A 13,312-nucleotide genomic window follows, 5' to 3' on the forward strand; every position below is an offset into this window, starting at 1 on the left:
CAACTGCGAACGCCCGTGAGCCAGAAACACGAGCAAACACAAGATGTGAACTCGACGAGCAAGAGAGATCAAGAAAAGTGCAGGCACCAGCAAAGGCCAATATAAACAAGGATCCAGCCTTAATGGCAGTGATATTCTACTCTGTATGGAGCAGTGAGAAACCTCAGAAGGGCGGAGAATCAATATTTTAGATTACAATATCAGAAATTGATAAATGAAATTACCATATTGTAATGTGCCAATAAGTTAACGAAAATAACTTTACACCTCCACAAACAATAACAAGAGAATACAATCTACAAATCTAACTCTATACACCTACAAAATCTGCACAGGCCCCAAGAACTTTAGCTGAGAAGATTTCATGGCTTCCGCAATGCAGATGCTGCACCCAACACAACAGCCAACACAACGCCCAGACCAGCGCCAAGTGAAGCACCGACAGCTGCAGAAGTGAGAGAGTTTGCCTTAGCACGAGCATCTTGGTTTGACTGTGCTACCAATGCACGTGCACGTGCCAATTCCACAAAAAGCCTGTCTCGTGCCAGTTCCTTGCAAATTGCAAGAAGGGGAAAGTCATTTAGAATGTTTTATATTTCACTGATAATACAAAGAAACAATTATAAACACCTGGAGCGGACAAATGCAGATCCACACCTCCATTTATGCTTCTATAAACAAAAGAGATGGAAAGAAGGGAGTGATGATCTAAAGATTGTGTACCTCAAAAGCAGCTTCCTCATGGTTCCGGAGCACATGGTGAATGAGCTGACAAAAAGCAGCTACACCCTCTACAGGCAGAACGGCAGCTTTCTTCTGGAAAGGTCTCCATGAAAGATTAATAGGAGCAAAAGAAAGCTTTCGAGACAGCGCCGCTTTGTCAGAATCTGTGGCACCAGATTCCCAAGAGTGAGAAGCACCTGCAGCACTGGGCATAATATATGGACATGTATTAATAATTGAAGATGACACAGGAGATGCCTGGTACGCTTTCACAACAGCACCTATAGCCGCCTTTTGCTGGTGTGCACTCACAGAAAATTTGTTTGTTATGGCTAGGAGCCAAGGTATTCCAAGAGATTTAGCCTCATCCAAAAGAAGTGAAAGGGCAGGTTGTTGCTGCGATGAATCTGGATGGCTATATCTTGGTATCCTGTGAGACAGGTTATGTACAAGAACAATGAGATCTGTTTTCTTACTCAGATCACGAATTCCCTTCCAAAGCTCGTTCCTGAACCCAGATGCCTCCTCATTTAAATTCTGCAACATAGATCAGAGAGTAAAACCTAAAATTCTAGAGTACAAAATGAAATTTTATTGCAAGCTAGCAATGCGACGAGAGATATAGGGAAAAAAAAAAAAGAACAAACACAAGCACAAACATAGGCACATAATACTCCAGACTGAAGTAAACACAGAAAATCATCTCTTTGTACAGAAAACCTGCAAATTTACTGCTGCTGAATCTGAGTACCACAATCCACCAGCAATACCTTCTTGAACATCAACCTCTATATGTAAATTTTCAGGACTACTATTGTTAGTAGTTCTGCCTTGCTCCAAAATTGCATTTAGGAGCGAAGTTTTACCAGCACCCTACAGAACATACAAAAATATCACCTCAACAAACATTAAGGCGTTTGACAAAATCAGATATATTAGAATCTCAACTATAATAATGAAGCAATACCTCAAGGCCAATTAGACGTACTCTACGGGTTCTAACATGAACCTCTTTGGACACAGTAGAAAAATCAGTTGTGCAGAATATCATAAAATCATTTAAACCATCAGGGCGAATGAATTTCCCCTCATCAAGTGCAGAAACATTCAGATTCAACTTGAGATCATCAAAAGTAGAATCAAGGGAAGGAAAAATGGGCACTAATGACCCCTCCACCATCTGATGCTTTGGTGGATGTCTCAATGGAGGACCAACTAATACTCTCATCTTCTGTATCTCTGGCTGTAATCCATGACTCTGAGCATAAGCTGGTGGTGAAGGAAAAGATTCCACTCTGGTTGAGCACCTAAATTAAAGTACTAAAGTTTAAGAGATTTCTTATCAATGAATATGGAGATGGCAGAAAACAACAAGTTCAGATGATATGCATTTATGTTAATAACATATTGAATAGGTCTCATTCATGAAAATAGCAGGAAGATAATGATCTTAAAAGAGCTAAAATGATATCTTCACTACAATATATACAAAACCTATCAGATCAAAATGACAGCAAAACCCCAAACAGACATAAGGCTTCAACATATTTACATCACAATATCCCAAGTTTCATCTTTCATGACTGTAAGTCATTCATCACCTTGTCTATAGACTATTGTGCTCAAAGTCCTACCATCATACACACACATCAGATAATCTCTTTACACAGAAAAACAGCAAGAAAGGCAGGAAATGGCTAGATAAGCAGAGAAATAAATTGACCTGCAGCATTACCACTACTGCAAATAGTGATAGAAGGAGTAAATAGTACACCAAGTCTTAGGACCAGATGTATATTAAGGATAGAATCCCATAATGCCTCCAAACAATAGACTCACACAAGAGTCAAAAGGAAAAATGCAAAGATAAAATGGCCTATGAATGGAACAGAGGAAAATACCACTTGCCATCAACTCGAGCTTTAACCAACGTGCATAAATGTAATCCATAACCAGAAATATCTACTTTCAAAGCATCTGCATTCTTATCACATGGAATACCATTCCATCCCAGGGGAGCTATTGAAGTTGCTGCATGAATAACTGGGGTCTCAACAATATGCCCAAGCTGAACTGTACCAGCAGCAGAAATACCTAACCATTTCTGCAGATGGGAAAATTGTTGGACTTGCTCCATCCCCAAGAAAGATGTCTCATTGTCATTCAGGCAGAGTTCATATATTCTGCAAGTGGAGAAAAAGAAGATCAGGATAACAAAACCCAAAGTAGAAAGTTTTACATGATGAGTAACAGCAAATCTATAACAGTAGAAAGTTTCACATCATGAAAAGTCACTAGAAACTTTGACCAGTGACATGGAAAATCATTATATAAAAAGGTCAGAAACAGTCTCCAACAGAGCTAGACAATTATTTTCTTCAAAATGTGCAGGTAATAGTGAACATGAACTCTCAAAAAATGATGAAATTGCTAAGAGGAAACCATACATGACTAATACACGAAGTATTCCCATACAATTTAAGTTCAAAACAAGATTACAGGATGTTGTAAACATGTAATACATCAACTTCATAATTCAACTTTAGTACAGCTCCAATTAAATAATATTTGGCAAATTGGTATTCAAACACATTAGCAAGTCTCCCAAAATAGAGGTCCAAAACAAAATCTAGACAAGCAGAAAAAATATTGACCTTCATGTATCACATTCCAGAGCTGAAGACTTTTCAAGCATAATATACTATATAGAGGGCATTGTAATTAAACTTTAACAAGGCAACAAGATTGATGAAATATTTAAATCCAAACATACAAGTAGCAGCAAGAGATCGGTAAGCTTTCACCACTTAAAGGACCAAACACATACAAAACGAATACAATATAGCTATTACCTCAGAAATCTGGCTCTGTATGACCTCATTGAATGTGATTGAAATCTTTCCCTCACTTCAGCAATCACAGATCTGACCTGAAAATGTCTTGGCCATAAGAAAGCAAAAATAAGAGCTACTAAAACCAGTAAAAGAAAAATCATTCTCAGAAATCGTGAACTGTCTTCCAAAGGCAAATTCCGCAATAAGGATAGGTACCAGAGTTTCAAAAACTAAAGGTGAAATGAATAAGGAAGTGAAGGCCATACTGATGTCAGCTTAGAGTATTCTGCGCTAGATAGTGATTCCACTGATGAATTCCCCAATAGATAGAGCTGTCACAGTTACATTATCAGGTAAGTATGTCAAGCAATGCACTATAAGCATCTGATAAGTGTAAAGATTTAGAGATCCAACATATTCTTTTCATTCAGCACTCAACTTAAGAGCAGGCTGGCACTACACAGGCATCATGAGACCGAAACTAGAGTTGAAGTTAAAAAAGTAATATCAATAAAATACGACTCACACTGCACAAACTCGCGTTTGAATTTATTCCTAAAAAGAGTACCTTAGACACAAAATTAAATTCAAGCATTCATCAAGATTCAACAAAGATTGTACAATTAACATCCGACATAAAGTCTACATACAAGGTCAACGGGTCACATGAAAAAACTGGCAGAAGTTTATTATGATTTCCACCAGTTCATCCTATCAATTTTGTAAATCTTAGTCATGAATCTCACTGTTGAGAAAGTCTTAAACATTGTTGTGACTCACTCTTCTTTTAAAAATGTCAAGAACAAATAATTCTTTCAGATCAATGAATATCTAAAACTTAAAACTGAGTTTCGACTTAACATTAGGTGTAAAAAGAAAATGAAAACAAAGGGCTGAAGCATTAGAAAGCTTGGAGTGACACAATGCTATGTGAGTATTATAAAGCTTTCTCTGTACTGAAAAGAAAATAAAAGGAAAAAAAACATGCAGTGAGAGGAACTCCTAAATATGAAAGTTTTTAAATTCTTTCATGACCTTCTTAAATTGAATTAAGTATTGAAGCAACTTAAAATAGAATGCCTTCCATTTCAACTTCCTCTTCCCCTCTTTTCACCCCCTCTTCCTACTGCAATCGGCTGACCACCATGATGGAAGGATACACTCATACACCACACTCTCCTTGTATATTATTAGCAATTCACTTCTAATTGTATCATCTAAAAGTTTGACTAATATGTAACTGATCTGGGCTTCTTCTTGTTGGTTTGCTGCAGCAACAGCTCAGTAAAAGAGGAAGGAATTGGTACTAGTACTGGGAACTAGGTCAGTTAATGAGGTGCCACAATCTTCCAACCAACCAGACCTTAAAATATTAAATATTAGGCTCGCTATTTTCTTACTCTCGATTTTCATTCTTGACCAAAAAAGAGAAAATCTCTCCTCCACTTTCCACTGTCCATTTTCTAGCTAACCTGCTCGACTGTCACAAGGAAAATCTAATAGCAATAAGCAAAACAGTTTAGGTACATACCTGACCAAAAGGAACATATGAAGGTAAGGCTGGAATTGGTACTAGTACTGGGAACTAGGTCAGTTAATGAGGTGCCACAATCTTCCAACCAACCAGACCTTAAAATATTAAATATTAGGCTCGCTATTTTCTTACTCTCGATTTTCATTCTTGACCAAAAAAGAGAAAATCTCTCCTCCACTTTCCACTGTCCATTTTCTAGCTAACCTGCTCGACTGTCACAAGGAAAATCTAATAGCAATAAGCAAAACAGTTTAGGTACATACCTGACCAAAAGGAACATATGAAGGTAAGGCTGGAATTTTCTGCCAAGGTCTCTTGTTCCCATCAGGTTTACTACTTTTGCCCAATGATTTTCCAGTTTTGACTTCACCAATAGCCTCATCATCGGGCTCAGATAATGGCCGAAGAGAGATGACATCAGAATCCTCTTGTATTTCAAGAGATTGAGGGGGAACAACTACATTGCCAATTGTAGACGAAATACTGGAATTAACAGTTACAGATTTGTCAGCAGAATCATCTTTCTTTGCTCCATAAGGAAACAAGTGTCTTCTAACACTATCTACTGGGACAAGTCTTGAAAGCCGCCAAAAAGAATTCTGCACAGGCCCCAAACCCAGAACCAACTTTTCGCTTTCACTGTCTTTTGTTTTTTCTGATTTTTGCTTTTCAAACCTTTCCCCAGGTTTTGACATCAGTAATGAAGTTCCAACATCTGAAGGCGTTTTGACAGGTTGTGTGCTATTGTAATGATGAAAATATGCAGGAGATAGAATACGCGGCACAAGATCCTCTGGAATACAGTACGTTTTGAAATAGTGCTTCCATCCTTTCCTATGTACATAGCTGAAAGGAACATGTGACAGCTGTTAGCGACTATTTGTGCTAATAAGTGTAAAACAATAATTAACTTACTCTCTTAAAGCCGCATTTCCTACAGGAGGCTGGGAGAATGTAATACACTTCACTTGAATTTTCTCATGTTCTTTTAATGAAACAGCAAAGACCCGCAAAATGGCAAGTGTGGCTAAAGCAGCTACCTATTTGAAATAACATCTCAACCAATAGTATTCAGGGGAAATTAATAAACAATAGTAGCCACTGTATGAACAATGGATTGGCAAGACTTACTGCCCCACCAAGTGAATGTCCACAGAGAACAAGTTTTCTTTTCTTTTTCTGAGCAAGCCTATACAACTCCAGTGCAGGTATCCCTTTAGCACGAGCCATAAATCCCTACCGACAATTTTGAGAGAAAAAGGGAAACTCTTGAATTAATGATACAAGAACTAGCAACGCTGCAAAACCTGATAGAACAGTGTACAACTTGTCATTGAAAAGAATATGGGGTATCAACTCTTCGTTTGTACCCGGTGAGCAGCAGGTTTAAGGCTAGGTGTTGTCTGCTTAGGCATGGGCTCCACAAGTTTTGAAAAATTCTCCCCATTGCTCTTCTGACTGCTAAACTCAGCTGACTCAGAGGATCCTATCCCATTAGTGTCTTCCACATTATCCTCATGAAATATGGCACCTTGAAATATATTTGCATCAGCGATGACATCCCTTTGTAACAGGAAAGGGGGAAAAGAAATATAATATAATAAAGACAGTATTTTTGAAATATAAAAATTTATAAATAAACAAACTTGAACAAGATCTAGCATGTAATTCTTACTTATACTGCTTAGTTCCAACAAATGAAGCAAATAATGTATCTCCAGCTTCTGCCAATAGATACCTACGAAAAGAAAATTGCCGCAACCAAGTTATAGAAATTGACTACAGATTTAGAAGTGCACAATAAAATCATGAACAAAGGAGGAGAGTGGTAGAAAATCACTTCCAAAGAGGCCAACAATGCACAAACAAATTTATCAGATAGCAAAATAGGCAGAGAAGTAAATTCAGTTTACACCAACACATTGAAAGTCAAACATCCAAGAGACCAATTGGATTTGACTTAAATGACTAGTATCATGGGTAAACCAAAACCAGCAAGATACTTTTCTCATAAACAGAAATGACCTGGTGTCTCATTTTCATTTACTAGCCAACCTGTCAACTATTTCAATCTTCCAAATAACTAGAAAAAGAAAGGCCATACCCGAAAAAGTTATAAGCCCTTTATATTCCATAAAGTGATCCTCAATAAAGTTTCCCTAACAGAACCTTCAAACAAAGTATCAACTACTTCTACAGATTCATAGACAAAAACAATTTCGTATTCACTGTTTCAAAACACAACAATTGTTGCCTAAGTTAGCTGAACTGAACCAGATGACAACGTCATACAGTGAAATCACATTTGACAATATCCAAAATCTAAAGCTTTACCTTTAATATTAATCAAAAACTCGGAACAGAATGCAAACAACTTACAGATATTAAAAAAAATTCCATACGTCTTAACAAGGCACCTTTAGAGTTGAAGTCATACCCCCACAATCAAATAAAACTTAAAGAAAAGCTAAAGGTCTTCAATCAGCACTGAATTATACGCAAAACTACAGTAACTAATGTGTTTCTTTCTGTCACTTTATCTTTAGCCACGGCAAATTACATTATCAACTTCATTGATATAGCAAATTTTGAGTATACAAATATAGAACAATGCAAGGAAACAACTGCTAAGGATGAAAATTTCAACTATGCATGTATGCAATTCAGTAAAAAATGAGTGTGTCTGCGTGTGTGTGTGAGAGAGAGAGAGAGATTCAGTGGCGAAAACTGATAGTACATTGAGGCTTCTCAATCCCTTTCAACTAACAAATTTGCACTCTCCCTAAGTCATCCAAATTCAGACGAGGAGAATCCAATTCCTATTTTCGTTACAAATTACCTGTGAGGAACATGGTCTGCTGAGGGTTGGACACGCTCCAAAGAAATAACTTGTCCTCCAAAGTCGGCCTTGAATATATTTACCGCCCGGACCAACTCACTAGCAGGTCTCTGTTCACAAAGAAAAATTGAGAAGAGTGTACAAGTTACAAGATGGCTACAAACATAAAGGTTGGGACAAACAAAATCTACACAAAACACCAGGCTCAAATAAGTGCATAGCTCATTTGTTACTTTTAAACCCAATATTCTTTTTCACCAAAAGCATTTAAAACCCTGCCACCTTAACTAGAAAAGCTAAAAGCTTTTGACATTTAATTTTAACAAAGCAAAAAAAAAAAAAAAAATGCAACCATGCACACCAACTTTGTTAGTGTTGCTTCAATCAAAAGTTAATTCCCAAAAAGGTTAGTATTAAGGAGCAGAAAGAAGCATTGCATGCAAATGCCATTATCTCCACCCATAGTCTTCTAGTTCTAGCTCCACTTGCTTGAAAAGACGCCGTATTTTTCCAGAAATATGAAAGATTAATCACATTGTCCGTCCATAGTTTGAGCATCCGAAGAATGTAGTTAGACCACTTAATGTTTCAGGTCTGAACCCTTTCCCTTTTTTTCCCCCTAAGGTACACTTTCCTCATTCGAAGTTCACTCAGTCACAACTTACCAAACAAGAACCACAAAGCTAACATTCCCCTAGTGTTTAACATTCAATTCTTCCCCGCGTGTTAGATGACCAAGGCCAAATTTACCTAATAAAAATACAGAAGAGTCCTTCCAATTTTCAGCCAGTAATGTATTCATTTTCAAAAGCGCAAGAGAGGGGAACAAACCTTGTAGACACACTCGGAGAGCACCATGCAGCACAAAATCTCCTGCAAATCGGAGACGGATTCCGCTTTAACGGCGTAACAGAGATCCTGAAGCTGCTTTTTTCTTCGCTCGACTTCTTCCTGAAGACGCTTCCGCTGTTCCCTCCCATGCGTCCACGGCCACTTCACCACCAGCGGCCACTGCCACTGCGGGGGCCACGTCACTTTTAAGATCTTCGTCCTCTGGTCCTTGATCCACGACTCCACTTTCTGGTGCAGGGACTCCATCGTCCATTAATCAATTGTTAAGCTCTAACCCTAATTTGATCGATCAGTAGGATAGGAAAGATATGGGAATGGAGAACTTCCGTGTCGGGCGGTTAGTTGGATTCTTGGCTTAAGGAACGATTAGAATGTTAATATGAACTTGCCGAGCTGGCATTTTTTATGAATTATGCGGAAGGTATATGCCTGGGGCCCGCAAATATAACGCCAAAGCGAGGAAATACAGAACCATAGAGTAGTAGTTATGTGTAAAAGCTAAAATGACGTCATTTTTTGTATTTTTCATAATAAAAACAAGATTAAAATAACAGCCACTCTTGTTAATATCATAAAGTTATTTTTTTTTTCTGTCAACACAAATTAGTTCATTTAGTAAAAACAGATCGCTCCTTCATAAATAACGGTGTATATTGTTAGGTGATTTATAAGAAATTGTATAAACAAGTTATGGTCCTAAAATATTGCGTTATTTGATATGTATTAATGATTAATATTGAATTTATCTAAACTTTTATTGTCAAACAAAAATAATCATATTTTTTATATTTTATTGAACGACAATAAGATTCACTCCTTCAAATTTAACAAAAATACTGACCTAAAATAAGATTTACTCCTCGAAATTTGACGTATCATAACCGTACTAGGAAGAAATCATGCCTTCCAATGTCTTGTGGAGAAAGATAACGGAAAGGAGGAGTAAAAATGAGATGCCAAATTGATTTCTATCCGTTCATAGAAGTTGCCTAAGCTCGAACTTGTTGGGGCTGTTGAGAATGAGGACCCTGTTTATTTATTATACTAGGAGGTATAAACCGTGCTACGCACGGTGGGAAAAATAGATGGAGATGCCCAGTCCAGTAAAATGATTTGTACTTAATCCAAAATAAATCCATTAATGGTACAGATAAACCAAAATTAGAGCAAACTTTAATACAACGAGGGCACCCCTAAGCCAGCGGAGGTTAACTATTGAGGATGGCTGCATCCTTGATCAATAAAAGCTCAAGCCTCCTAAGTATGTAATCATGTAAAAAATAGTAAGTGCTATTCTCAACAAAATATCAGAATATTAGAGAATTTTGTCCAAATTGCCATCGACGTTTGCTATCTCAAGGCTAGATTGCATTATGATTTAGTTATAAGATCCATCAATTTTCCAATGATGCAACTACTTAAACTTGTAAACATCATCCAGAGTTAGATTTTGTTATCTTTTCATGCTCTCAAAATAGTGAAAACATTTATATTAATATAATTTTTGAACTATAAGTGCAGAAAGTAGACCCTATCCCAAATCTTCGTGATTCATATGAGATAAAATATACGAGAGCAGGAAAAATACGAGAACTCAAATATACCGAGAGCAGGAAAATCATGAAGGGACGGGTACAAATTTCATCTAACAATATAAAAATCAGTAATCACCATGTTGTGGTGCACTTTCTTAGTTTACATAATCCGCCTAAAGATAAATTCTGAAGCTAAAACAACAGGAGTAAAATTTTATATGCCTTTCCTCTTAACGAAAATAACAGCAAAAGAAATTCTAAAATGGGGAATAAATCAACGAGTCCTTGTTTCATGGAGTCTTCTACATTGCATACTTGGGAACTTCCTGTGAACAAAGAATGCACAAATACCGATCCGCTTTGGAATGAGTACCAATTTTGTCAACTATTTACACACAAGGAGTATGCTCTCACACCCTCCAAAATCACAAAGGTAAAGTGCCATTGGTATAGATACAAGGCAAAAAATGGAATTACAATATACAATAGCATAACAACCAAAACGGCTTTTGCAGGGGCTAGCTACTGTCTTTGTGATCATTTGTGAAGGAATGAGGCAGGGCAAACCTCTTCGCCATCAATGCCATATACTTTCCCAGGTGCTCCACCAGTGTGAGCTTTGTTTCAGTGGGTTCTCTTGTGTGGTCTCCTAAGAAAACTCCTGCTCCATAAGGGGAACCTCCTCTCAGGCCGTCTATCTTAAAACATTCCTGCTCCAAATGTGTATCCTATTGGAGCATAGACCATACCATGGTGGACTCACTGGGTAATTGCTATCCACCTATAAAATAGAAAGTAGTAAATAACTAACATTTATTATAAAACGCAACATTGGACTCATTCATTAAGGACAACAAGAATAATACCCACCATTTTCTTTAGGGGGTTAAGGAGGTAAAGAGATAGAGTAAACAACCTCGAATTAAAGAGAGACAAATGCAAGAATATATAGCTAATCAACAGGTAGAAGCTTGTCATTTAGAAAAAAACTTCTTTACCCTTTTCACACCACTTCTTTAGCCTTCATAAAGCAATGACTAAATCCAACAAGTTCGTTCTCATGAACCTACTCCAAGTCTGACTCCCAGCAAACCAAAAGCCCAAACATTAATATTCAAAAAATCATCCAAATAGACTTTACTTAGACTTGTGCATAAACCTTAAAATTGAGATGGGCATTTTAAGAATTTAGGAGGATATGCCTCAGATCTGTATTCTGCATCTTGTTGTAATTATTCCAGTAGGGCAATGTTAGAGCAGCATCACTTATAGCTTCTCTCATCTGAATATATGGAAAGGGAAAAAATATCAATTATATATTTTTTAATAACCAATGGACGACTTACAATAGAGGATAAAGTGGCACATTAGGCAGATGGACAGTTCAAAAGAAGAGAACGAATATAAGACATGCAGGCAAAAAGAACCAGTCAAGAATATATGGAGCAAGTACTCTTTTTCTCCTTGGATTTTTTCTAGATGGAGAACAATTCTTACTCTGTTACATCTCGACATAAATTGAGTGTCTTCTCTCTCATATTCCAATTTTCATCTTGTCATATCACCCTTTGCTTGTATCTACTCTGGCAAAGGCAATGCAAGATGAGGGAAATCAAGTTGTTGTTGAGAAAGATGAGTAGCTATAAATTTGGCAACCACATCAAGAACTTTATCTTGAAAACACCAAGAACAAACGCTTATAAACAAACACAATGGAAAACAAAACAAAATAAAAAAGAAAGAACACAATATAAGCAAATAGCAGAAATTTTGTTTCAACAAGGGGTCTAAAAGACTTTTTAGTAACTACTTTGGGTTTAAATAAAACTATTATTGTTTACATCTATATAAACTCATCCAAAATGGATTTGCTATTTCCACTTAAAACTACAAAGTGATTGTGTTACATTGTCCGGTACTCTCAAAAATTTCTAGCCAAAAAAAAAAAAAAAAACCTCTCCTCCTCTTTTCACCCAAAATGCTAATGGTCATTTTCTGCCAAAATCAACAACCAAAATGCAAACAGATTTTTTCATTGATATCAGATCAAATGCTAATGTAAACCAGTGCATGACATCTGTTCAAGATATACCTAATGCTCGACTTGTCCTAAACCAAGTCAACAAAGTAAAGAAACCTCCAAGTCAACAAAGAAAAGGAACCTGTCAAAGATGCTTGCATCTGTAATAGTGTTGACAACCATGTCTAGATGACCAATTAGTCCATTTAAAAACAGAAAAAGGAAAATTATATCAGGGAACCAATGACAGTTCTCCCTCTCTCTCTCTCTCTCTATATATATATATATGGGTAAAAAATAAAAAAGCCCCCTGTGATAAGCCTAATACACAGAAAAGCCCCCTATGGTTTCAAAATATACAATACGATACCTCATACTTTGAACTAAATTGTAAAGGTGACGGAATCCGTTAAATTTAACGGAAATGACTTATTGAAACCAAAAAAAAAATTTTTATACTTAATTTTTATCAAATATACCTATTCTACCCCTTAACCCTCAATTCTCTCTATTTAGAGAATAAAACAAATGATTTTTTTGAGCTGTCTTTTGCTTAATTATATCAGGGTATTTTGGTCATTTTATCCATTTCCGTTAACTTTAACGGATTCCGTCACCTTTACAATTTAGTTTCAAGCATGAGGGGTCGTGTTGTATATTTTGAAACCATGGAGGGCTTTTCTGTGTATTAGGTTTACCACAGGGGACTTTTTTATTTTTTACCCATATATATATATATTTGGGATAAGCTCAACAATTGAATAAATAAGACAACTTCCTCACGCCATCCAAAGCTAGTAGTTGCCAAAAAAGCTATTAGCACTACTGGTGTAGTGTGTGTTTATGTATATTTGTGCAAACGTGAGGGAAAGCATGCAGTAACAAAAGAAGGGTATATTAATCAAAGAGAGGGTAGAGTATGGTTACGATTCTTTGATTGCAGTATAAAAGGTTACCACGAGCCCTAACTATTCT

At 36.7% G+C, this 13,312-nt stretch overlaps 1 protein-coding gene and 1 long non-coding RNA gene across 3 annotated transcripts; both read right to left on the reverse strand.

Annotated features, from left to right (window-relative positions):
• Positions 1-102: 102 nt before the first annotated feature.
• LOC113713234 (uncharacterized) lies at positions 103-9,191 on the reverse strand. Of its 2 annotated transcripts, none has more exons than XM_027236923.2 (14): positions 8,762-9,191; positions 7,931-8,040; positions 6,767-6,829; positions 6,462-6,622; positions 6,223-6,327; positions 6,007-6,131; positions 5,355-5,937; positions 3,824-3,889; positions 3,576-3,652; positions 2,625-2,906; positions 1,691-2,030; positions 1,444-1,596; positions 724-1,260; positions 103-551 (listed from the first exon to the last, which is right to left on the reverse strand). In XM_027236923.2, exons 2-14 carry the CDS (start codon positions 7,941-7,943, stop codon positions 363-365), a joined length of 2,694 nt encoding a protein of 897 aa, XP_027092724.1. In that variant the 5' UTR covers positions 7,944-8,040; positions 8,762-9,191; the 3' UTR covers positions 103-362. The 2 variants fall into 2 exon arrangements, with proteins under 2 accessions (XP_027092724.1, XP_027092717.1); XM_027236916.2 differs by having other exon boundaries at positions 6,462-6,654; positions 8,762-9,159.
• A 1,396-nt stretch (positions 9,192-10,587) lies between these two features.
• On the reverse strand, positions 10,588-12,596 carry LOC140013060 (uncharacterized). Its single transcript, XR_011820135.1, has 2 exons — positions 11,316-12,596; positions 10,588-11,098 (listed from the first exon to the last, which is right to left on the reverse strand). It is a non-coding gene; the product is annotated as an uncharacterized lncRNA (long non-coding RNA).
• Positions 12,597-13,312: the final 716 nt, after the last annotated feature.

The sequence above is a fragment of the Coffea arabica genome, chromosome 1e, assembly GCF_036785885.1.
Source record: "Coffea arabica cultivar ET-39 chromosome 1e, Coffea Arabica ET-39 HiFi, whole genome shotgun sequence".
Lineage (NCBI taxonomy): Eukaryota > Viridiplantae > Streptophyta > Magnoliopsida > Gentianales > Rubiaceae > Coffea > Coffea arabica.